General features: G+C 44.1%; 1 protein-coding gene across 2 annotated transcripts; it reads right to left on the bottom strand.

Annotated features, from left to right (window-relative positions):
• Nucleotides 1–2,613: 2,613 nt before the first annotated feature.
• Nucleotides 2,614–24,495, bottom strand: LOC118228016 (CD151 antigen-like). 2 transcript variants are annotated; one of them, XM_035419183.1, is made up of 9 exons: nt 24,197–24,495; nt 17,329–17,413; nt 16,540–16,731; nt 8,908–8,982; nt 7,761–7,784; nt 6,944–7,048; nt 5,426–5,584; nt 4,866–4,952; nt 2,614–4,030 (listed from the first exon to the last, which is right to left on the bottom strand). In XM_035419183.1, exons 2-9 carry the CDS (start codon nt 17,410–17,412, stop codon nt 3,971–3,973), a joined length of 786 nt encoding a protein of 261 aa, XP_035275074.1. In that variant the 5' UTR covers nt 17,413; nt 24,197–24,495; the 3' UTR covers nt 2,614–3,970. The 2 variants fall into 2 exon arrangements, with proteins under 2 accessions (XP_035275074.1, XP_035275075.1); XM_035419184.1 differs by lacking the exon at nt 7,761–7,784 and having other exon boundaries at nt 24,197–24,492.
• Nucleotides 24,496–24,640: the final 145 nt, after the last annotated feature.

Raw genomic sequence — 24,640 nt, 5'->3', positions numbered from 1 at the left:
TGGGGGGGGGGGGACTGCAGTTCATCCTGCTGTAACCAGGGTCTCAGTGGCCGATTTCCGTCCACCCAGCACTGGACAGTCAGTAGGGTCCCTTCTGGTCTGAAGAGCGTAGCTATTGCTATGTTCAGTGGGCAGTAGAGTGCACTTTGTAGTTCCTCGAGGACGACGCACTTTCTCCTTTACATTTCCCTAGCGGGGTCTATCCTAGTCCCATGTGACATTCCACCTGCTGACCAAATTTTCCAAACTTAACGATGATGGTACTCAAACCCAATAAAGAAATTGTTGTTTCTCTGGGTGTTGTTTATTTTTTGGGTTGGTAATACAGCTACACTGCATCAGTACATCTTTGCATTTCTGTGGATACAGAATGACTTCTGGTGTCATTTGAAAGCTCGCAAGTCTGTCAGTGGTGCATATATTGTGTTGACCTCACTGTATTTTGTTCGTAGAATAAGACATTTGAGTACTTGTATGCATTATTGATACGGAAATATACTGAGCTCTTAAGCACTCAAGTTAGCTAATTCAACTTTTGATTTTATTTTTATGAAAAGGTTTTATGCAGAGTTCAAAAACCAGAAGTGGGTGTAGCTTTTACTGGAAGTTTTGCAACCTAGTGGCATTGCAGTGGCTGTTTTCAAAGTGCCAAACTTTGTGTGGTAACACTGACGACATTAATCATCATATCATTAAACACTAGCCTACATGTTCTAAATAAGCCATAGTAATGTTTTATAGTAGTCTCTGAACAAAACAGTGGGAGCAGGCAGCTCTGTCAAATCTTTACCAACCTTAACTGTTTCAGCTTCTGATTCCATTGACAACACTAAAATGAACAATATTGTGTTGTTGCTACCTAGTTAGCAAACCATGACATGCTAGCTTACTAGCCATGCAAGCAGACAAGCTAACTACTTCTGGGCCCTGTTTCACAAAGTAGGATTGCCGAGTTTGCTAGATAACTGCACTAAGTAAAACCTGGAACCCTCCCAAATATGGAACATGGACTGAAGTAAAAAGGACTGTTTTTACTCAGTGCAGTTATCCTAACTAATTCAGTAGTCCTGCTTTATGAAATACCCCCTGGTCTCCCTCACTTCTTCCCTCCCACAAATTATGTTCATGCTGAATTTGGATGTTCAAGACAAGAGTGTAGATAATGAGACTGGACAGCTAAACATTACTGACTTTGGAGATGGTGGCCTTAGTTCTTTGAATAGAAATAACATGTAATAAAACACACTGGACTGGAAACTGGATGTCATATGCAATGCCGCTGGTAACTCCATAAATCATTTTGGTATAGTACTTTGATGCTTAATCTGTACTTGCCCTAATTCTCTCTTAGGGATAACCATGTCATCAATTGCAAGCAGTCTCAAAAGCATGGCCATATTTAGTGCAACTCCCCCTTTTACGATTATGATCACTTTCTGTCTTGTAGTGTTATGCATGCTATTCAGTGGGAGTTGGAGTCAAATATAAATTTATAGCAGTCTCTGAATGCTGCGTCTAATTGGTTCACTGGTTTAAGTTTCGAGTTCTCACTCCTACACACGGTCATACTGCTGATAGCAGGCAACCTTAGTGTGCAGTGGTGTTCTATCAGACATGTACTGGCTTTTTCCTTCAAAACATTTTAATGATCAACACAGTTTATTGGTTAGAAACTCATTATGCTAGATTCATTTAGTTGACTTACAATTAAAATGCGCTAGTGCACTCACCCAAGATATATAACCAAGAATGCCAGACCTACCTGCATTCCTCAACCAGCAACTGTATGCATAGCATCACTAAAAACAATGATGGCAACTTACATGTATGACTACAATATCTGGACACCCCTTGGTCTGGGGCTGTTCTGCATGGTTTAGGCTAGGCCCCTTAGTTCCAGTGAAGGCAAATCTTCATTCTACAGCATACAATTACATTCTAGACAACTTGGGGAAGGCTCTTTCCCATTTCAGTATGACAATGCCCCCGGGCACACAGTCCATATATCTGCACATAGCCTGATCTCAACCCCATCCAAAACCACTGGGATTACAGTATGTGGAAAGCCAACCTGCGAGCCAGGCCTAATCGCCCAATCATTGCGTGAACTCACTATTGCTCTTCTGGCTGAATGGAAGCAAATCCCTGCAGCAATGCTCCAACATCTAGTATCAAGCCTTCCCAAAAGATTGGAGGTTGTTATAGCAGCAAAGCGTGGACCAAACCCCATATAAATGTCCTTAATTTTGGATGAGCTGTTGGATGTCAGGTGACCACATACATTTGGCCATATAGTTCACATGTAAAACCATGATGTAAAATTGTAACTATCTTGAGATAAATATTTTTAAAAATCCATAAATAATACACAGTCCAGAGAGATGGTTTTTCAGACTGGGTGGCGCTTCTCCTTCTCAACTAACCTGATTTCACCTCCACAACTGTGTGTGTGTGCGTGTGTGTGGAGGGGTGGGGTTGCGGGGAAGGTATTTACAGTTGGTTCCTGAAATAGAGGGGAAGCTGTGTGACCTATCGAGCTGCAGTATGAGGAAGCAACGTGCTGACGGCTTCCCCAAAAACCAAGCAGAAAAACACGAATCGTCAGACAAACTGTTGGATTAACATAGGTTTATTCTCACTATATACTCAGTTATACATTGTTCTATAAAATGAAAACTATTAGTTCAGTCAGTTTATTTGACAGTCATACACATTTAAAAGGCACCTAGGCTGCCAGCTATGTTTCAAAGTGTTCAGCGTTAGGTTTGATATATCAAGCACTTCCAGAGCGCATGTTCGGTATGTCCAACTATACATTTCACCTTGGGCTTTCAGTTGTTTATTGACTTTCTGGGAAAAGGTCAATGTAATGATGCTAGGCTATCTTCACCGTTACACTTTCAAAGAACATCCACAGGCACCTTTTCAGCTTGGTTCATTATCAGTCTGCTCTGACTTGATATTATGTCCTTATACTGTTTGGCAAATACAGTAACTATTAATGCATTACAAAAACAGTGATCACTTTATCATTTGAGAACAACAAAAGGAAAAAAGGAAAATAAAGGCATGAGAGATGATAGAGAGCAGCCTGAATTGGTTTGGCATCGATAAAAGTTGATAAAAGTTTTATCTACAATTGTCAGTTTTGACCGCTTGGGCATGTGTAGTGAGATAAAGAAAACCCTTCTATGTATAAAAAAAGGTGAATTTAACCAGATGCAAAAATTGCCTGAGTTAATTATCTACTTGTAGGTTCATAGAAAAATACTTAAAAAGTACTTAAACACGGAGTGCTGTTATAGACAGAACTGTCAAAAAAGGCAACAAGGCAGAGGTTATATTCAGTCAACATGATCATTTTTACGAACAGCTACACTTTATATCCGCCAAATTGTCTCTCTCCCTCTCCGTCTCACTTTCTTGACCGAAACCGTGATGGCTGCGGTAAAAACCACAGGCTCATCACCGTTTCTCATCCTAAGACTCTAGATAAGAAGAAAATGGCCCTACAGCCCTCTAAATATCATTCCTAAAAAAACTCAAGCTCATCCAAGTTCAAAAACAATCTATGGCTCATTTACTGTCCTTATCTGTCCATACTTCAAATATACTTCATATCTGTATTCTTATTGCGTTCAGTCAATGAGTGGTTCAGTCTATAAAGAAAAAAACATTTAAAAATATCAATGATACTAATTGGGCTAACTGGCTAAAAATAAAATTTAATACAAATCTAACGACCTTTTCTTTGAACTAAAAAAGGTGAGTGAAAAACAGGACCTCTCCACAATCCCTCCTTTCTTCATTTTCTAACTTCCTCACCCCTTCCTCTCTCCCTCTATTTACATGGCACATATACAGACAGACAGACTGAGAGAGAGAAAGCGCAGTTAAATAGTCAGGCCACACAGCAGTGAGACGACGAGTGGTACAGCAGATGGCTGGGACACGCCCCTTCCTTCCGTCCTCAGTACGGCTCCGCCTTCAAGTTCCGGTACAGGCAGCACGTGAACACCATTCCGACAATCTAAGAGAGAAGGGGGGGGAGGGGGGCAAAGAGAGGCTTATTATTATTGCTGCACTCTTGGTTTGACCTGATTTATTCTTTCTGGGCTGTTTTCCTTAGATTTTATTGAATCCGCTTTGCGACAAGTCAGCACTCTCACAGGCCGCGTTTCTGATAATAGAATTGGAAGCACCATAAATCATCGTGCAGATTCTCAAACGTAAATTTCAAGGGTGCCTTCGAGAATTAAGGTCAATTCTATTTACTCACACAGTCCAATAAATAGTACTATCAAAAGACTTCCACGGGAACTCTAAAACCAACTCGAACTTTGATAAAAGAACCTTTTATGACAGTGCTATTTATAGGTTTGTTCCGCTTGCCTTGCTTGTAACAAAGTTGCAGGACAAAATTGCAGGACAAACAAAAATCTGTTTCAGCACAAAATCTGACTAAATTTGCTTCAGCCCACTAGGAGGGGTTGGACAAAGGTTTCTAAGGTTACCACTGCACCACTACCTCCCTACAGCTCGGAAAACACTCAGGCCCCCAGCTGTCATCAGTGAGAAATAAGCCTCTTTATTAAATGGCGCTAACGCTCCTGCTACATAGTGTGGTCTACAGTATGGAAAACAGGCACTGGGAGTTAGCGTTAGCATGCTTCAGCCGCAGCGCTCACTGCTGGGTTTACTGGCTGGCAATGAGAGGCACTGCAGGCTAGTCCACATTGGAGAGAGGGAAACGGGAAGAACAAATGGGTTAGAAATGTTCTAAAAGCAAGGGTGGCCGGGCGGGTGGTTGAGCGGGAGATGCTAAATGAGAGCCGGAAGGATCCGGCACACCTGGCCCGGCTCACCTGCACACAGGCGATCCCGATGCCCACCGCTCCGATGATCCTCAGGTGATCCAGGATGAAGTTCTCCAGCTTGGAGATGCAGCCGCCCTGGGAGGGGGAGAGATGAACGATCAGTCACGCCGTTACTGATCGGTGAGCGGTCTGGACTTGTATGAGACGGTGAGAAACCGTCTGCTAATCCCATCAAGAACCCTGCCCCTCGTCTCATATTTGTTATACCTTATGGGACAGTAATGGCTGGTGTGTGTGTATGTAGGTAGCATTTAAACAACAATGCGCATAGATGCTGGCAGGTTTAGGTTAGGTCTGTGTGTATGTAGGTAGCATTTAAGCAACAATGCGCATAGATGCTGGCAGGTTTAGGTTAGGTCTGTGTGTATGTAGGTAGCATTTAAGCAACATGTGCATAGATGCTGGCAGGTATAGGTTAGGTCTGTGTGTACGTAGGTAGCATTTAAACACCGTGTGCACACGTGCTGACATGTTTATGTCTCTTAACCGCCACACACACTCGCTGACAGGCGCCGCCATGGCCTGCAGGCCCAGCTCAGCTGACTCACTTCCACCTTGTAGATGTTGGAGGGGTGGTACCTCTCGCCGCAGTTCGGGGTGGGGGTTTTGCAGCAGCTGTCGGGCACCACCCTCCGCCCGGCTTCCGAGGACCTCACCCACGTACTCTCGGCCCAATCCGAGGAGCTGTTACTCCCACAGCACTTAAACTGGAGGGTTGGGAGGGGAAAAAAAGTCATCAATATATTCAGTATGACGTACAGACGTGCTTAAACGACACCCACCAATAGACCTACTCCTCACTGAGCACTCTCACCTCCTGCTGCAGACCTACTCCTCACTGAGCACTCTCATCTCCTGCTGCAGACCTACTCCTCACTGAGCACTCTCACCTCCTGCTACAGACCTACTCCTCCCTGAGCACTCTCACCTCCTGCTGCAGACCTACTCCTCACTGAGCACTCTCACCTCCTGCTACAGACCTACTCCTCACTGAGCACTCTCACCTCCTGCTGCAGACCCACTCCTCACTGAGCACTCTCACCTCCTGCTACAGACCTACTCCTCCCTGAGCACTCTCACCTCCTGCTGCAGACCTACTCCTCACTGAGCACTCACCTCCTGCTGCAGACCTACTCCTCCCTGAGCACTCTCACCTCCTGCTACAGACCTACTCCTCACTGAGCACTCTCACCTCCTGCTACAGAGCTACTCCTCACTGAGCACTCTCACCTCCTGCTACAGACCTACTCCTCACTGAGCACTCTCACCTCCTGCTACAGAGCTACTCCTCACTGAGCACTCTCACCTCCTGCTACAGACCTACTCCTCCCTGAGCACTCTCACCTCCTGCTACAGACCTACTCCTCACTGAGCACTCTCACCTCCTGCTGCAGACCTACTCCTCACTGAGCACTCTCACCTCCTGCTGCAGACCTACTCCTCACTGAGCGCTCTCACCTCCTGCTACAAACCGACTCCTCACTGAGTGCTCCCACCTCCTGCTGCAGACCTACTCCTTGCTGAACTCCCTCACCTCCTGCTGCGGACCTACTCCTTGCTGAACTCCCTCACCTCCTGCTGCAGACCTACTCCTTGCTGAACTCCCTCACCTCCTGCTGCAGACCTACTCCTTGCTGAACTCCCTCACCTCCTGCTGCAGACCTACTCCTTGCTGAACTCCCTCACCTCCTGCTGCAGACCTACTCCTTGCTGAACTCCCTCACCTCCTGCTGCAGACCTACTCCTTGCTGAACTCCCTCACCTCCTGCTGCAGACCTACTCCTTGCTGAACTCCCTCACCTCCTGCTGCAGACCTACTCCTTGCTGAACTCCCTCACCTCCTGCTGCAGACCTACTCCTTGCTGAACTCCCTCACCTCCTGCTGCAGACCTACTCCTTGCTGAACTCCCTCACCTCCTGCTGCAGACCTACTCCTTGCTGAACTCCCTCACCTCCTGCTGCAGACCTACTCCTTGCTGAACTCCCTCACCTCCTGCTGCAGACCTACTCCTTGCTGAACTCCCTCACCTCCTGCTGCAGACCTATTCCTTGCTGAGCGCTCTCACCTCCTGCTGCAGCTTGTCCACCGCCTTAGTGATGTGGTTTTCATTCTCCTGCATGTACTTCTGCACCATGGTCTCCCTCAAGTTCTGCTTCAGCTCTTCGTTCAGCTGCAACAAAAAAGACCCAGCGGTCAGACAACAGTCACACAAATGCAACTGCAGCTCTGCAGAGCAACTTCTGCTCTTCTGCTGACTTTCAGAAATGCATCCCAATAAATGACATCACTAGCATTTGGCAAACGCTCTCATACAGAGCGACTCACAACGACAAGGCAAGTGCAGACATCATGGTTAAGAGCAAGAGTAACAGTAACCCGAGAGGCGGGAGGTAAACACTCAAGACTGCAAATGTGAAAACCTGGGATAGACTGTAAACTAGTTAAGCCTGTTAGGGAAAATGCAGGAGGGTTAACCAATAGCAAGATGTACAACTTACAAAAAAATAACAAGGTCGCAATGCAAAAACAAATATCGACAACAAACAATTTAACAACAAAACCAGAAGAACAAATCAGAACACGTGTAATTAAAACGGGCCAGACAGTCCCACAGATCCGCCAGGAAATGCATTTGCGCATCTGCGCAGGACCGCATCTCTTGATGCGCTTTTTATCACGTCTTTTTTTGGCGAATGCAGTTTCAAACCGGAAGACGGCGATCGCTCTTATCCATCTTTGCATGCGACGGCACCATCTTTGCATGCGACGTCCGAAATTGCATGCTGACCAAAACTTTACGACATCACCAAGATGGCCCAACGATACTGGTGCCGGACAAAGACTTGGAGAGAAGAACAGAGGAGGACAGAGGAGAGTTTTACCTGGAAGCAGGGAAAAGGGGAGCACTGCAGCGGGAGAAGGAAAGAGAGAGGGGTTACAGGAGGACGGAAAAACACAGGGACGAGTGTTAAAAAGACCCGGCTGCTCCCAGTGCTCATTGGCCGGGTGCCCGATGATCCCGGCCAATTGCTTAGCGACGATCCACGCGGCAGCTCGCCAACCTCGGACTGCTAGCCTCTTGACTGTCAGACGTCATTCCAGTTACCATAGCGCCGAAAGCAAAAGCCACAGGCATTCTGAGGCAAAATGAATTATCCCCTTTAAACAAAATTTCCAAACTGATAAACACAAAATGTACAATGACCACATTTCACGTACCAATAAATGCACTTCTATTTGCCGTTAACATTGCACAATGAGCTTTTTCCGGTTTATACTTTGAGTGTAAACCACATTGTAAATGACCAAGAAACAGAAGCTCATCCATTTCATCATGGCAGAGAACTGATGCTGTTCACCATCTGTACAGAAGGGGTCGCTGTAGCACTGAAGAGTTGCAACAGTGATATCCAGAGCTGGGTCAAACACTGGGTCAAATACCTGGATTCAAATCATTTTACTGATCTTGTCTGATGCATTGGAACCAATTAAATACTTTCAAAATGTGCAAACCCTGCCTTCTGGTCATATTGGCAGGCTCAATTGCACCAGGCAAGATCAAGAAAGCACAGAAAAGTATTTGAATCTAAAACAAATATGTATTTGACCCAGGTCAGGTGATATCAGTATTACAACTCTTCTCTACACATTGAAATTTTTGTTCTATTGTGTACACTCTGAGGTGTCAATATATGGGATTGGGAAAAAGAAGTGTCAGAGAATGAGAATAAATAGGTTTGAACAAGAAACCTGCCCCAACAACACTGATAGCTGATGTTCCATTTCTCCAGTACAAAGGGGTGTTTGTGTGCTTTCTTCGCTCTACTACAGTGATGACATCATACAGTGAATCTCCACTGGTCGTTTTCGTTTATGGGGGTTAACCACTAATTCCTAGCCGCTGGTCAATAAAGGCTAGGCCTAGAACACACATCATCTGTGTTCAGTTAAACAGATCTAGGAGGCCAGAAAACGTCGATCGAATTTAAAATGTCGGTGTGTTCCACGCGCAGGGCGTCGACGCGCTACCTGCTGATAGTAGATGTAGGCCAGGACTCCGGCGAGGATCTCCAGCAGGAAAATGCACAGCAGCAGGACGAAGTACTGCGGGAGGGGAGAGAAATCAGAGAGAATGAGCCACACGTGTAGCACGTTACGTTATGAGCACGTTAGCACGCTGAGACTGTGCAGAGCCACTGAGGACTGCGGTAGGCTAAAGCTCAAAAATTAGCGCAATCAATACTGGCTCCTACTGTCTGTAAGCCTTATAGGGATAGTCCACCAAAAAGCCAAGACCTTCTACTAACACTGAGTGTTCTCAAATCATACGAGTAGTATTTCGTAAAACACTTTCTCCAGTTGTTACAGTGACATCTTTTGTCCAAATACAGGGAGTCAGTGGTCAAAAAACTGCATGTTTAATCCCCTTAAACAGATCATACATACTGTGTCGTCAGTGAATCCCACATAAAAATTAAATATGGAGTATTGATGCCTGGTTCTATAATAGGTCTATAATTAATTGTACAGATGTTTTCCCAAATGCAAAGTACTATTTGACATAGCCACTGTAAACAATTCTGCAGGTATTCCCTGACACTCTCATTTCAAAGCAACCAAATCTCTGCAACTTTTGGAAAATTTTGACCATGACTGAGAACATGATTCACAGTTATAAGACACCAGCAGTTGTCTTATGAGTAGCTGCGTGTCAAAATCAAGCAAAATCAGCCATTTTGTGCCTGACTGTTTTAACAAAACTAAAGGTCGTATTTTAACTGCAAGATTTCATAGTTGTCTTGATGACCTAATAAACTATGGATAAGAAATGATAGTGATACAGCGATAGTCCACAGGGAAGGACTGTGAAGATAAAGAGACAGAACTGTGTGCAAAGTCATATTTTCCTTTTTAATAATGGTCCACCCTGCTGAAATCAGTGAAGGACAAAGACGCAGTAGTTAGATTAAATACTGGCATAAGGGATATTTCAGCTGTGGAGCTGCAAACACTCCCAAAGCATGGGAGTGTTCCTTCCCCAATCATTCGTTAAATAGGAGATAACACAACAAAAGGGCTTGGTTGGACATACCAACCATATATAAGTAACTTTTAATTTGAATGTGCTTCTTTCAGTGTGTTATACTGAGCATTTTCCTCAGGATTCATCTACATGTACACACAGAATTTTGCCATCAGAAAATGGCAATTTCATTAACTTACTAGAAAGAATGCACTCAGTAGAGTGCAGACCTCCGCCAAGGCACAACAGTCTCTCAAAACAATGCACAGCAGATGTCTAGGCAGTCATTATTTTTCGAGATATGCTTGGCCTGATGGTGGCAGGGGAGGAAAGGTCAGGGGGTCAACAAAATCAATACGTTTCTTCCTCTTGGGAGCATGAATATGCACAGCAAATTTCCTGGAAATATGGAAAGTACTTTTCCAGATACTTCTGTCACAGACATATGGACAAACGTGCGGATGGACGTCATTACAAAATGGCAGGTTATGTATTCTCAAGAGAACAGCACACGGTACTTACTAACAAGCACAAAAATGCACTGATGCTTTCATCTTCAAGCTAAGTATTTGCTCTGCCCTTATCGCCTGGTTAATTTATAACCGGAGAGAGGAAGCATGCTGAACCCTGTCTTACCGTGAAGCTTTCTTTTTGCTCTGACGAAGAGGTAAAGCATTCAACCCATTCTATTAAACTGCAGCAGTTTCTAAATCTCCAAGATAGACCCGGCATACTGCAGCTGCTCATTAGATGGCCATTATTAACAAAAGACACGAAATACACCTTCTAGTATGCTCAGTGATAGCCTCTGACGCTGTGCAAGAAGGAATTTTAATGAAAGGACCTGCGTTCAGTGCTAACACCGTAAAAACAACGGATTTGTGCAGCTAATTCACTGTTCAGGCAACAGTTCCGCACCTTGCACTTTCCCTAAAAATTCTTTGTTCGAGACTGTAACAATGCTGACGAAAATGTGCTTTCAGTTATGATAGAAAGCAACAGCCACATTTAGCATCAGGAGAAATGGTAAATGGGGCAAGGGTCTCACAGCACTTAAGGAACTGGTCCGGTAACCAGAAGGTCGGAGGGATCGACTCCCACAAGGAAGGACTCTCCTCAGGAGCGGAATACCTCCCCTGAATTCGTAAATATCAAATTACAATAACAGAGTTAAAGTTAAAACCGTACCTGACTGGCACAGTGCCGCGCATGAGGGCACCTAGCTGAGAAAATATCAAAAAATGTTCACAGAAATTTTTGAGCGCATCACACGACAAAAGTCTGGCACCTGACGATGCTGTACATTACGACTTAAGCCTGCATGGCAGATTCATTGCGTGGCTCGTAAATAATCAGGTGCGTAATGTATCACAGTGAACTGTGTGACACCAATGACCTTTCACCCCCAAACCACCTGTGACTCCACTCCCAAGCAAGGCACTGCCCTTGCACTGTTAGGAAAGTAAATAATTAAGATTACTCATGTACTAATATCAGCTAGGTGAGCCACTCTGGACAAGGGCGTCTCCCTAAGCAACGAAACCAAGTAACAGAACGCACCGAAAGACAGACAGAGAGATGCAGTGCGTCGGCCACGGGCCGATGAAAGCTGTGGCGACTGCGTTCTTTTCGCTGCGCTCCACAGTGCATTCCTCGTACACCCCCCCCCCCCCCCCAACCCCTCACCATATCGGTCTCCCGCTCTCCCTTCCTTGCTCGCCCAACTGCAGGGTCGAGTTACCAGACTCCCTCCCTCCCCCCCCCCCCCCCGGCGCTCATTCCTCGACCGTGACGCATTGGGAGTCCGAAATCCCTTAAAGAGACAGGCCGCATTCCAGTGCGTCTCTCCGTCACATCGCTGCAGCGCGGATTACACAAACACTCAATCCGATAAGAACAGAGCTCAGTGAGCCCCCGGGAGGACTGACACCTACAGTGACTATAAAACACATTTAAAACATGTAGTCAGTTAATAAAGATTTTTTAAAACTCCAATAATATATAAATAAAGCAGCAAACGTTGCAAATCTCCGTGGGGGAAAAAACTAAACATGCATGAAATATTAAATAAATGCATCATAGATTTTAAAAAAAACCATCTGACATAGAGGATTTTTACCACAGAAAGAACTGCTCTAACATATCTACCAGAGCCACGCCTGACTCTATCTGTCCTCTGGAAGTATTGCCACAGACCAATTAAACTATCATTACACTTTATTGTGCTCACACTTTGTGCCAACCAACAGTCTACAGCTGTTCACGGACTCTGTATTGCAGTTCAAGCACACGGCAGACAGGTTGGAGAAAATCAGACAAAATGCGAGCGTAAACTGTAGATGTACTGTGTCTATAATCACAATGAATGAAATCATTTAAAAGTTTAATTATGAAGAAAAAATTTTTTTTTAATGCCACTTTCTGTAATCGTATTTATTAGTGTAATTCATGTAAATGGTTTATTCCATTTTGTTCTATTCCAAACTGCCACAATGCACTCAAAAATCTATGATAATAATGAATGTGCTTTAAAACGTTGGAAACCGCAGGAGCCTTTGCCCAAAGCATTCACTCGGCTGGCTGAAATGAGTTACATCAACCTTGGGTTTGAATTTACAGCCCCGAGGTGTCCGAAGGCACCTTCCTGCAGCTAATCTCCGGAGGGATCGCGGAGAGGGAAGTGCGGACAGTGGCCGTGCGCGGAATTTTACGGAAGGTAATGGAGACAAGAGTGGCTCCAGGCCACTGCTCCTCACAAGGTAATTCAAACTTTCCAAACTGTCAAAAAAGAATGAGTTAATTACACAAAGAATGGATCCCACCATAAATAACAAAGCTTGTGTCTTCTTATTGCAACTTTGAAGTAGCTAAGCAGCATTTTATAAGCTATACTAATAGGATATATTACATTTGCGTATGTACATACGTGTGTATGTATGTATGTATGTATGTGAATTGAAGTGTAATGACAAAACAGCGAGACAGAAGAGATGAGGTGAAAATTACTGTTAAGTGCTCCCTGAAGTGTAAGCTGTGAAAATAACAAAATATTTTTGAAATATATTCAGTAAGATCAGATGAAATTATTACGAAATATAGTACTGAATAAAACATTTCATGTCTCCCTCCTGGAAGAGCTTCTATTAAGAACAACTTGTTCTGGTCTGCGTTTCTGCCTCTTTTCGTTTTGCAGTTTTGGAATTTTCCACATTCTTTTTTTTTTCCCCCAACCCAAAATAAGCAGGAAAGTGTCAGCAGCCCCAGAGAGGCGGCAGGGATGGGCTCTGCTGGCTCTCTGCCCTTGGCCTGGTCCACATGTGCCAGACTGCCTGTGTCAGAGCCCGAGGGGGCGGAGCCTTGAGGGGGCTCTGTGCTTTCTCTCTTTTGGGTGTGTATGTGTATGAGAGGGCAAGAGATAGAGTATGAACATGTCAGAGAGAGTGCATGTGTGTGTGTGTGTGTGTGTGAGAGAACGTGTGTGTGTGTGTGTGTGTGTGTCTGTGTGTGTGTGAGAGAGAACGTGTGTGTGTGTGTGTGTGCGTGCGTGAGAGAGAGAACGTGTGTGTGTGTGTGTGTGTGTGCGCGTGCGTGAGAGAGAGAACGTGTGTGTGTGTGCGCGCGTGAGAGAATGTGCGAGCGTTGATGTGTTCGCAGCAGATTACACACGGGGGCAAAGCCCTGCTTAGCAGCTAGTGGAATGTTTAGGATGAAGGGTACAGGGATGAACAGATAAACAAGAAAGCCCTGATCTGGCTGTAATCCAGCCAATGAGGCAGGATTACAGCAAGGGAGGAACTTCTAGGAACAGCCTACACCTTTCACCGCAACACATCACACCCTCTCTAACTTTCCAAAAAGACTTATGAAGAACTACATCTTTGCTCTTTATGAGCTTATTCAAAGGTCACTAGGCAGCAGTTTGATCACTAACATTCACAAAATGTGACAAATCACTGAGTAATCACATGGTGTAAAAACCACCTGTGATTACAGCTACCAGACCAATTTGGATGACTGTCCAGCATTACAGAACTATAGATTAGCGAAGTACTGAATCATAACCGCATTAAGTAATTACTGCACAGTATATCAGACACAACCTCACTGTCTGCGTCTCTGCATGTGCAGGAATTCCACCAAGCGTGTTCAGAAACCCCCCGGTACCCGTGAGTCATTCGAAATGACTAAATCAGTCCATTGGGAAGGACAAATATTTTCCTCTACCCACCCCATCGCTTTATTTCGGGCTCTCCCCAACACAATGGAGCGCTTGTGCATGCTCTTCCCCCTCTTCCATCGAGCGTGCTGCCCGGCCAATCAGCTGTCTCTCCGCTGACGCTTCTGAGACTGAAGAGGTTTTTAAACGAGCTGTCCATTAAGTTCCACTTTGCTGAGCTGAAAACACCTCGTAACTAATGCGACACGCGTCAGACTAATAATAATCTATCTAATAATACGCAGTCTGACACATAGTGAGAAAACTAATGCTACACACGTCAGACTAATAATAATCTATCTAATAATATGCAGTCTGACACATAGTGAGAAAACTGAGGTGCTATAAAGTATGCAATTATTGGCACTGGTGGGAGAGAACTGAAAAGCTGCTTAGAGGTCTCGTTTGTTTAAAGTTCTGTCTGTGGCTGGTTCTCGATGTGAGTTTGTCCAGGTCTCCACCTGTCTTTGAGTCACTGTCCATATCTGCCCCTCTCCGTGAATGTTCTTTTTGTTGCCCTCGTATGTTGAAAGCTGCTTACTGGTGTTCTGCTACAGCATGTCAGTTTGATATACAGTGAGCTAGTGGGCTTATCCCTCAGTCGGGACAGGGTGGATAAAACCAGTAAATACCTGAAGCCAGTTGCTTTCGATTTCCAGCTGGAAGTGCTCTGTTGGCAGGTTTTTGAAAACAGAAAGGGAAGATGGAAAACCTTACAGTTATACCAGCACATGGGGCGCATTCAGTCGGCAAAGCTGCACAGAATCTCATCTGGAAAGGTTGATAGGAGATGGAGTCCGGAGCCAGTCAAAGCTCTTCAAATTCTGGATCTCTGAACTACGTTCCATTACGCTCCCAGTGAAATGTGTGCGTGTGTCAGCCCCTCTCCAGTTGGTACGTAAGCGGAAGTTAACGCAGCACCAAAAAGATGTTGCTAAATTTATGCCTGGAGACAGACAGATCACCAAGCATGCAATCTCTGAGTGTGATACACTCATGTTCAATATTCAGCAGCACGTGTAACACGACCACTGTCACAACACGGTCGCCCCTTTCAAGCTTCTGGGTGTGTACCGATAGCTGTCAGCAGGACAGACCGGTTAAAGGGTCCGAGTCACTTGCTAGCCACACGTCACCGTTCGGGGTGAGCGAGCATGCCACCGTTCGAACAGCTGAGCTTTTACTGCAGCAGCTGAGAGGAGGCTTCGCATGGCACCGCACCTCGGGACTGCCCCCCGTCCACAGGCTTCTCCTCCAGCTGTCACTCAACACGCCCCCCCCCCAGGTTTACGAGGGTGTTTGTGCGGGCGTGAGCCGTGCGTTTCGCTGTATCAGCAGCGTGCATGTGTGCGACGCTCAAAGGGAGAGCGTATCAGTGCACATTTCTGCGAGGGGGTGTCTGAGGGGGAATACGCTGATAAGGCTGTACAACATACTGAATCGTGGTATTTAATATATTTTGTATAGGCCATCTTTCGACTTATCTTTAATCGTACCTGATGCGGCAAACGACCAAATGTCAGAGGCGATTGGTTGTTTGCCGCATCGATGAAATGCTTCCGGCAACAAACAAAAAAAGCACCGATGTCTATCGGGCGCTGATAAGACAACCAATCACGAGCAAGGTCGTACAGCTTGTGTACGATCAAGTGATTTGTGTTTTCAGTCACGTGGAAGCTGCAAGGCCTCGCTGCTGATTGGCTGTCTTATCAGCACCCTATAGATATCAGAGATGCTTTTTCTAGGAAGCATTTCACAAGGCCTCTGAGATTTGGCTGACTACTACGCGTCAGGTGTGATCAAAGAAAAAGAAGACAAAAGTTTGCCTATATGCCCCATGGTAGTAGATTATTCTTCTTACGTTTGAAAAACAGCGAATCAAAATGTCGTGCAGCCCAAACGCAGATGAGATGTGTGAAAGAACATATGCGAGATGTGTGAGAGAACATATGCGTGTGTATATATCAGTCGAGAGATTATTTTGCATAAGTGTGCGTCTGCCCATAAAAGGAGATGCGTGTGCACATCGGTTGCGTGGAATGAGATTTTGTACGCGTCTGCCTGTGTGTCTGCGTGTGTGTGCGTGTAAGATAAGATATACTTTTATTGAACCCCGTGGGGTAATTTGTCCCCTGCATTTGACCCATCCTAGTTGCTTATGAGCAGTGGGCAGCCACAGTGCAGCACCCGGGGACCAACTCCAGTTCTGAGGCCAGTGCCTTGGTCAAGGGCAACTGCAGGAGTGCACCTAACATGCCTGTCTTCGATTGCGGGATGAAATCGGAGTACCCGGAGCGATGCAAACTCCACGCAGAGAGTATCCGGCCGGACCCAGATTCGAACCCGGAACCTCCTCCTTGCGAGGCAACAGTGCTAACCACTATGCCACCGTGCCCGCCCGCCCATGTGTGTCTATGCTCACCACTCTCAGAAGGTTCCTCTGCTCCTTGAAAGTGGCACAGCATCCCAGCACACCCGTCACCATGACGATAACCCCCGCCAGGACCAGGATGTAAGCAGAGGCTGCGTAAGTGCTGGAGGACAGCAGGCTGATGTAGTCGCTCTTCTCCACCAGAGTCCATATTCCCACTGCCATTACAGCACCCCCTGCCAACTGGGAGGACATAATGCAGTCGATTCAAATTCTATATGAAAGTGACTGCATGACAGACACACCAATTCACCAATAATATGAATAACATTTTTAAAACTTGCTGAATACTTTATGTAAAAAAAAAAAGACATTTTCTAGCATAGTATTGAAATTCATGAACAGATTGTGTTGCTGTTCTGCTTTTATTCACATCTGTCATTTAATCCTACACTGCCGAGATTAACATCTACGGGCCAACAATGTCTTCATTGTTCCAGTTATTATTCTCCCAGAAACGGCTCTTCTTCGGCCAGTTTTTTTTCTTTCTCCTGTTTTTTCTTTTCCCCACCAGTCTACTTTGTTCTTCGCACATCTACATCACCCCGTATAATTTTTCCTCTAACAACCTACGATTTCTATCCTGTTATGGACAGTATCCCAACTCACTTGCCAACAAAATATTTGCTTATTATCTGAACTTAAATTTGAAAAAAATGTAATGCGTTTCATTGCAGATTATTTTTTACATATAGGACCGTCAGGCAGACAGACCTCGGTTGAAAAAGGTCAGTCAGTCCTAAAATGACAAATCAAGATAGTGAGAGAGATAACACTCACCCAGAAGAGGAAGTTGAAAGTGAAGAGCAGGTACTTCAGGCAGATAGTTCCGCATGTTTCTTTCTTTTCATCGTAGGCCCCCATCCTGAGAGTGAGAGTGAGTGAGTGAGAGAGAGAGAGAGAAACCACACATTATATAAATATTCGTTGTTCGTAACACAAATTTTGTGCATTTGAAAAGTTGTTAAAATGATTGCAATCTACAGCCTGGTCCACAGCTTACAAGGCTTCGGGGAGTCAGCAAATGCTTAATTTTAAAATGGATAAAGTTGTTTTCTAGAAATAAATCACGTTTCTATTGTAAATATGCGTTGCAGTGGGGTCTCGAGGATACAAAGGCATAGATGAGCCTCTCAGCATTTGAGAGTTGCAGAGAGCAGCAAAGTTTCACAATGTTCCTTAGATGGTGGAAGGACACACTACAGGTGCAAAAGAACGCGCTAGTGAACCTTGCACCAATGCCTGAACCAGATGTGGCATTCAGGAGACCGTGAGGAACACAGAAGCAAAGCCCTCTCTGGAAGAACTAGACATCACTGGCAGATAACAGAGCCGCATAGCGCTCTGATACATTTAAGGACTACACTTTGGGGCTGGTTACTGACTCTTCCTGTTAAGTCACTGTTTCAGTGCTTGGATGTGCCTTGCAGTTTGAGTTCGAATCTGGACCGTGGCATTAGCCTTGTAGGGCAGCGGCCAGGATGACAGGGTGTCAGTGTGCAACAGCACATCCCGCCGGTCAACCAGTGCCCAACCCTGCTAAGCTGCAGGTAAAATGTCTATACTTTAACCAAACTTGAGACCTATGAAGGGATAAGAAGGCTAACATCGTGTGCTTTAGAGGAGAGAACATGCATCTCTGCGTTCTCCGGAATCGACAATGGAGGATGCAGTGTGAGCATGGTTGGGCATTTCAAACTTGGAGAAAAAAGTTAGGGAAAAAGTAAAAAAACAAAAGGAGTGTACACCGATGACTCCTAACAAGGTGTCTGTCCAGACCTGATTTGGTAGTGCAATTAAGATGCCTGGAAGGGAAGTGAAGATTACTGGGCCATCTGCCAAGATTCTATACTTCCTGTCCTAAAGGCACGTCGGAAATCTCTTAGCAGATCATAAGATGTGAAGCAGGGTGCACGAAGGGTAACACTAACATGTATGTTAGGGACGGTGAGCACCAACTTCTATACAGGGTGTATAGAAACAGACCATACTAAAATGTTGTGGTCATGAGTTCCCTACATCAAGTCATCAGTTGAGGGAAAAAAGCAACATTAAAAGGTTGCTTAGCAGAGGTGTGGTCCTTTCCAAGGAATTTTAAGGTGAACTCAAAACCCAGAAGGGTGTGAGTGAAGAGAGTGACATCTTACTCTGGTGACCTGAGATTTAAATCTTGAGTGGGACATTGCCAACTACTTGGAAAGTTATTTGATTCTATTTTTTGAAAAGATGATTGTCTTTTGGTGCTTCAGAATGTTGGCCCCATTTCAATGTACCTGTACATGGTTGGCGAAATTTGGAGAAGCTGTTTATAGTTGAAAAAAGTAGTTGTGCAAAGTCAATTTGGGAAAACCATGGGAAAGAGGAGGTTTCCTTTTCCAGCTACCCACATAACTTCATTTTTGGGTGGGAAGTCCCAATTACTCAGGGGAATTGTGGACAAAAAAACAACATCCAAAATTAGGAAACATGCAAAGAAGCAGCTGGTCTTGTTGCTTTGCTTGAAGACCAGGCCCTCTGTGGAAGAAGCCCGGTTTTCTGTGGAAACCACCAGACTGAAGGAGTCACAGTCCTTTAGGCTTTTTGATTGGAGACTGCCTCACCTAATGTGCCTGCAAATCTCTTCGGTTTCAGTTTGCTTATACATGCACATAGACACATAATACCAACACTATGCTGACCTCTACCCTGAAAGCTAGTGTAAGGCACTGATTTGGGCTTTGGGGTGTGATAGTGTGATAAGAAGGCTAACTGAGGTAACTGGTGTTACACAACACAACGCAAAATGAAAAGTTAACTGAACAGAAGTGCAAACTCCCATGGCTTGGCCAGGGACTACAAATATTGATAACATTCATCTACTACTCAAAAACAAACAGCCTTACAGTACAGTGTGCCTGACCAGACTGATTCTATGATATAGCCTAAATCAACTAAGCTTCAATAGCTTGCATTGCTAATAATCCAATGGTCACTTCTTCTTATGATTCATTATTTTGTATAGCTGGGGCGACAACTACAAGTGGTAATACAAGCTAACTCGACCATTGAGCTATAACATAATGCTGGCTAGAAGTCATGTTGTACTTACTAAGATCAATGAGATTTCAAGAAGAAAAATTGATCATTTTGGGTCAAAATTATAACAAAGGACATTTGATTAAAAATGCATTAATCACAAAGTTGCACTCAGTACATGCCCAACATTTTAATAAAGCAGCATATACCCTATAAGCTTGTACTAGTACTACAGGCTAGTTCACGGAGCCAATCTACACGAGGGTACATTCAGAGTTTTCCCTGCATTGAAATGTCTTAGGTGGGCCGCCTAAGTGTTTTTTCAAGCTGCCTAAGCCACCTACAGTACAGGAGAAATCACACAAAAAACATCAGTAAAACAATTGGAAATTATCTGTGCATTTATTGGTACAATTTGGTCGTGAATGATACCAGGTTCTGATTGCCTTCAAGTTTACGTGCAACATTAGGTATGCTGAATTAACTGCAGTACAAGCTGCTTAATCAAATAAGAGAACGAGACAGTGCTCACGACCGCGCATGCCACTCAGCCATCCGCTACCGACATGATTTAAGGTAGCCTACAAGGAGCACCAGCGACAAAAACGATGATGTAAGCATTCTTCTAGTGAAGTTAAAATGTTAATTAATGATACCCTTTAAGTTTTAAGTGACAAAAATGAAATGCATTTCAAGACATTGCAATTCCAAACCCCACTATTCCTGTAGAATGACCCCCCCTACAATGTGTTAATCCTTCAGTAGCTATAGGCCATATTTACCCCCCCCCCCCCCCCCCCCCCCCCCCACAATTATGGCATTAACAAAATGAAACCCTCAAATTAATATTTAAATTTTTCCAATTTTTTTAATTTTTGTCACACATTTCATTTTTTTATAGCCTCAGTGCATTGTGGTGGTCTCTTTGAAGACTTTATATTGTAAATGTAGCTAAATATAAGGGGACGCTGCGTTGAGTTGATGATGGCAGAAAAGCTGGACCGCCCACAGTCACTGGCACACAAAGTCACCACCTATGTCCTATTTTGAGCCAGCTAAGACCCTGAACATTGCCTGGTCAGACTAGTTTAAAGATTGTTACTGATGATAATGCTGTTCTGAATAGAAGGAAGAATGTAACAGATGGTAATGCGGCTCTGAACCAAATAGAAGGAAAACTGAAACAGATGGTAATGCTATTCTGAACCAAACAGAAGGAAAACTGTGACAGATGGTAATGCTGTCATGAACCAACCAGAAGGAAGATTGTAGCAGGTGGTAATGTGGTCCCGAACCAATCAGAAGGAAGAATATTTTAACACAATGGCTCGCCAGTTTTGCTTTTATGATGATTAGGAGATGCATTAGGACATTATGAATGGTCAGCAAGATTATTTTCTGTGACAGCCTAGCTAGTTGCTTACACTTTTATTTAAATGTTCCCCATACAAGCCCAGGGAGTGCCAAAGGGAGCCCTCTAATCCCTTCCAATAACCATGTGTACTGGCTTTTCCTTGCACCACACCTGCACACTTTTTCTTTTTTGAATTTTCAGCGAGAGACGGGACAGGTAGGCACTGGAATTGGGAGCGTATGATTCAACAGCCAGACAGTCTGATATCATCAGGCCGATAACAATATTTTGCCAGTGACTGGATTTCTTCCTGCCTCCCCCCTTCTCTGACTGCTGTTCTGCTCACGCGGGCGGCGTCTCTGTGCCACTCATAAGGGCGGAGACCTTATAATACTGAAAGGAGAGTCTCTCGCTCCTTTCATATTCCTCGTCATTGGCCTTCAGGCACCAGTTGTGCAAACCGAAAGAAAAGCATGTGTTTGGTCCAGATGTAACAGAGAACTTTAATGGACTATGTCACGTAACAGATGTAAATCCAGACAAAGCAATACACACTGACAGGGGGGGTAAGATTTACAGATATATTCAACACTGTTTGAAGATTTGTACATACATCTCAAGCTTTTAACAGGACATAAGAAATGCACAGATTGCCTTCTCAGAATACAGTACACAATCAGTGTCCTCACCAGACAAGTTCTACCCCCAGGTCTGTCTGTGGCTCTCAAGTACAGACTTGCCTCAGGTTCCCCTCAGCCCAACCCCCACCCCCCACTCCCCCACCCACTGCTCACTATCAAAGACAGGAGACTGGGAGACTGAGATTTTGTCTATTTCACTTCACCACAAAACTTGGCAAGCATTGTAGTTCCTCTGTGAGATTGTCTAGCCAGTGCAATCAAAATAAGCTACCATACTGGGAAGAGAATATTTTAAGTATTAGCCTACATGTTAATTTTTTACCTGGCCAGTTTAGCAAACGAAGGCTGCTTACAGAGTCGAGTTTCCCATGGTGCATTGGTGCCCTTAATACAATAATAGCAGAAGAGAAAATCCTATGATTTGTGGGATGTTGGGGTGAGTCTTCATGAGTTAAAGCGCTCTCTCTCCGACACAGTCAGTCTACACATCTGTGCAAGCAGACACCTAAGGATAATGAGTCTCAGCCTGTCTGTGTGCATCCGTCTTCTAGTGTGTGCCTGTCAATTAAATTCAAACAAAGCCATACTGACGTAACTTCATTACAGGACACCAGACCATTCACAAAATGGCCTGCAACTGAATCCCAGAACAGTAAATGAATCATGCATAAACCTCCTTACAAAGGCCTTCATAGATGCTTGCACCACCATTTTAAAGAATATGCAGAATGAGTCCCTCTAAGTCTGCATTAAGGCCTTCATCTGCCAGTCTATCAAACTATTTGCAGTAATTAGATATTCTCCATCTTTCAGATAAAATATGTCATAACATTGCTCAGCTCAAGGTCTGATAAACAGCCCACATTGCTAGTAGCACTTTAATACTAAATGTCATGGTTGTGCAGGTGTACGTTACAAGACTCTTTAGATAGTGGTGCACATAATGGCATTCAAACGACACACTGTGACATGGCAATGCCTGTAGTGACATTGTAGACTTCTAAAAATTTGACAAAATGTCTTTAAAACTGTTTGCTCTTAGGATAGCACAGCTAGTCATTATTTAATGGAAGTCATTGTGTGTTCCATTATTTAGTGCTGAAATGTGACAGGGCTCATTTGTATTGGACCTAACAGACAAACATGACCTAGCCTACTTTCACATAAGAATTTATATAGCATGGCCGTTCACCTGTGCTGTGTGCATACCTCCTGTTTAATAATGATTATTTTTATACAGTGTATGAAATCGAGATATAAGGAAATATAAATCTATGTGCAAACATATGCAAAAAAGAGAACACAAAAAAGTCCAAAATAATTTGGCTTCAGAAAAAGATCGAAAACTTGTATGTTTGTGCATTTAAAAAGTTAGGGGTTCCATAGTTTCGAAACATGTACAGGGAAGGTTCAGTCTTCAAAGCTTTTGTTTTTAACTCTTCAAAGGCAACACTTAGCAGATACTTCTCGGCTGATCTGAGCTGCTTCCCTAGCTTGTAGAGCAGTGAGGAACTAACGCATGCAGAACTTCAGAAGTAAACATTGATACCTTTAAATCAATTCTAAAGGCAGTACATGGAGGCCGAGACTTGAGTTATATGATACTCTTTTTACACACAGTAAAACGCTTTTTTAAATAGTCAACAGGTTTCCTTAGATATTTATACATACATTTATATTATACTTATACAGCGGTGACGTTATATCGTCCCTAAGGAAAGGCTAGATGTTATTACAAGACTGCGATATGCATTTATCCCGTGCAGCTCGTATTCCAGAAAACCCGGAAAAGTTTGAATGAAACTCCAATTTCGTACACTGAATCTTAGTTAACGGACGACGGCCGATCCGCAAACCATTAGTTTGCTAGCTTAGTTAGCTAACCGCAAAATCAATGCAATTGTGCTCTGACCAAAACACAATTGGTCGTACTCGTAGCAAGTAAGCATTTCCTTAGGGAAAGGAACGATGGCCAAAATATAACACTGCATGGAGATTTCCCGAGGTTATGTCCGTCATCACTGCATAAGTTACACAGCTCGAATTGGACTAGTGTGCTTTCATTTCAGACACATATTTATTGTTGAATAATGACCAGTTCACAATGTGGTTATAAAACTGTACAACTCCACGTCAGGCTAGTTAATGTTAGGTTAGTAAAGATAGCACCGTTAAGTCTACTTACTCCTGATTGCAATTCATAATGATTAGCTAGTATTACTCGAACTGTAAGAAAGGATCAGCTACTGTTAGTTAACATGGTCATGGTCAGCAGGTTAACTCCACAGCACCCAATGACTATTCACGTAGCTACCTCTAGCTAGAACACAATCACTACAAGCTAATGCTAACTAGCATGTTGGCTATATCATCATCATGGGGAGACATTAATGTAGCTAGCTGAGTTAGCCATTACAACCAATACAAGTTCTACAGACTAACGTTACTCAACAACGTTAGCTAATGTTTACCAAAAATATTAAGCATTCGTTTGTGAAACGTAACATGTAAGGACGCGATACAGTGGTAGCTAGCCTATTTTTGCGATAATCAATCGGCTCGCCAAAATACTCCATACAAGTTAGCTAGCTAAATCGGTTACAGTTGGCGAGCCTTAAAGCTAGTCCAAGTGAATTACCTTCTGTATACACACGTCCTCCTCTTCTCGTTTCAGAAGTATCACAAAGCCCGGAGTTAACAAATTAATCGGCCGTCCTTTCCTTTTCCCTGTTTTCTCTTCGGTGTCCTTTGTGGGTAATGAAGGGCACAAACTGGCAGTTGCTCCGTATATTTAGGCAATATGAGCTGGCAAGAAAATACAAACCCCCGTATTGTAGCGACCAACTCCACCCCACGCACTTGTCTGCTTAGAACTGAAAACCGCACTACCGCAGTGGGGGAAAAGGTAGATCATCTGGTGAACAGAGTTGGTATATTACATTGGCATGAAAATGTGTGTGTGTGTGCGCGCGCGTGTCTTATGGCTGGCTAGCAAACTAACTATAGCTAAATAGTTTCGGAATTGAAATGTAAACGCCAAAGATTTACGCCTTAAAATAGTAGCAGGTTGGTTTATCCAAGA

The sequence above is a fragment of the Anguilla anguilla genome, chromosome 5, assembly GCF_013347855.1.
Source record: "Anguilla anguilla isolate fAngAng1 chromosome 5, fAngAng1.pri, whole genome shotgun sequence".
Lineage (NCBI taxonomy): Eukaryota > Metazoa > Chordata > Actinopteri > Anguilliformes > Anguillidae > Anguilla > Anguilla anguilla.
The sequence above is the reverse complement of the archived record's forward strand: the minus strand, read 5'-3'. Positions and strand labels throughout refer to the sequence as shown.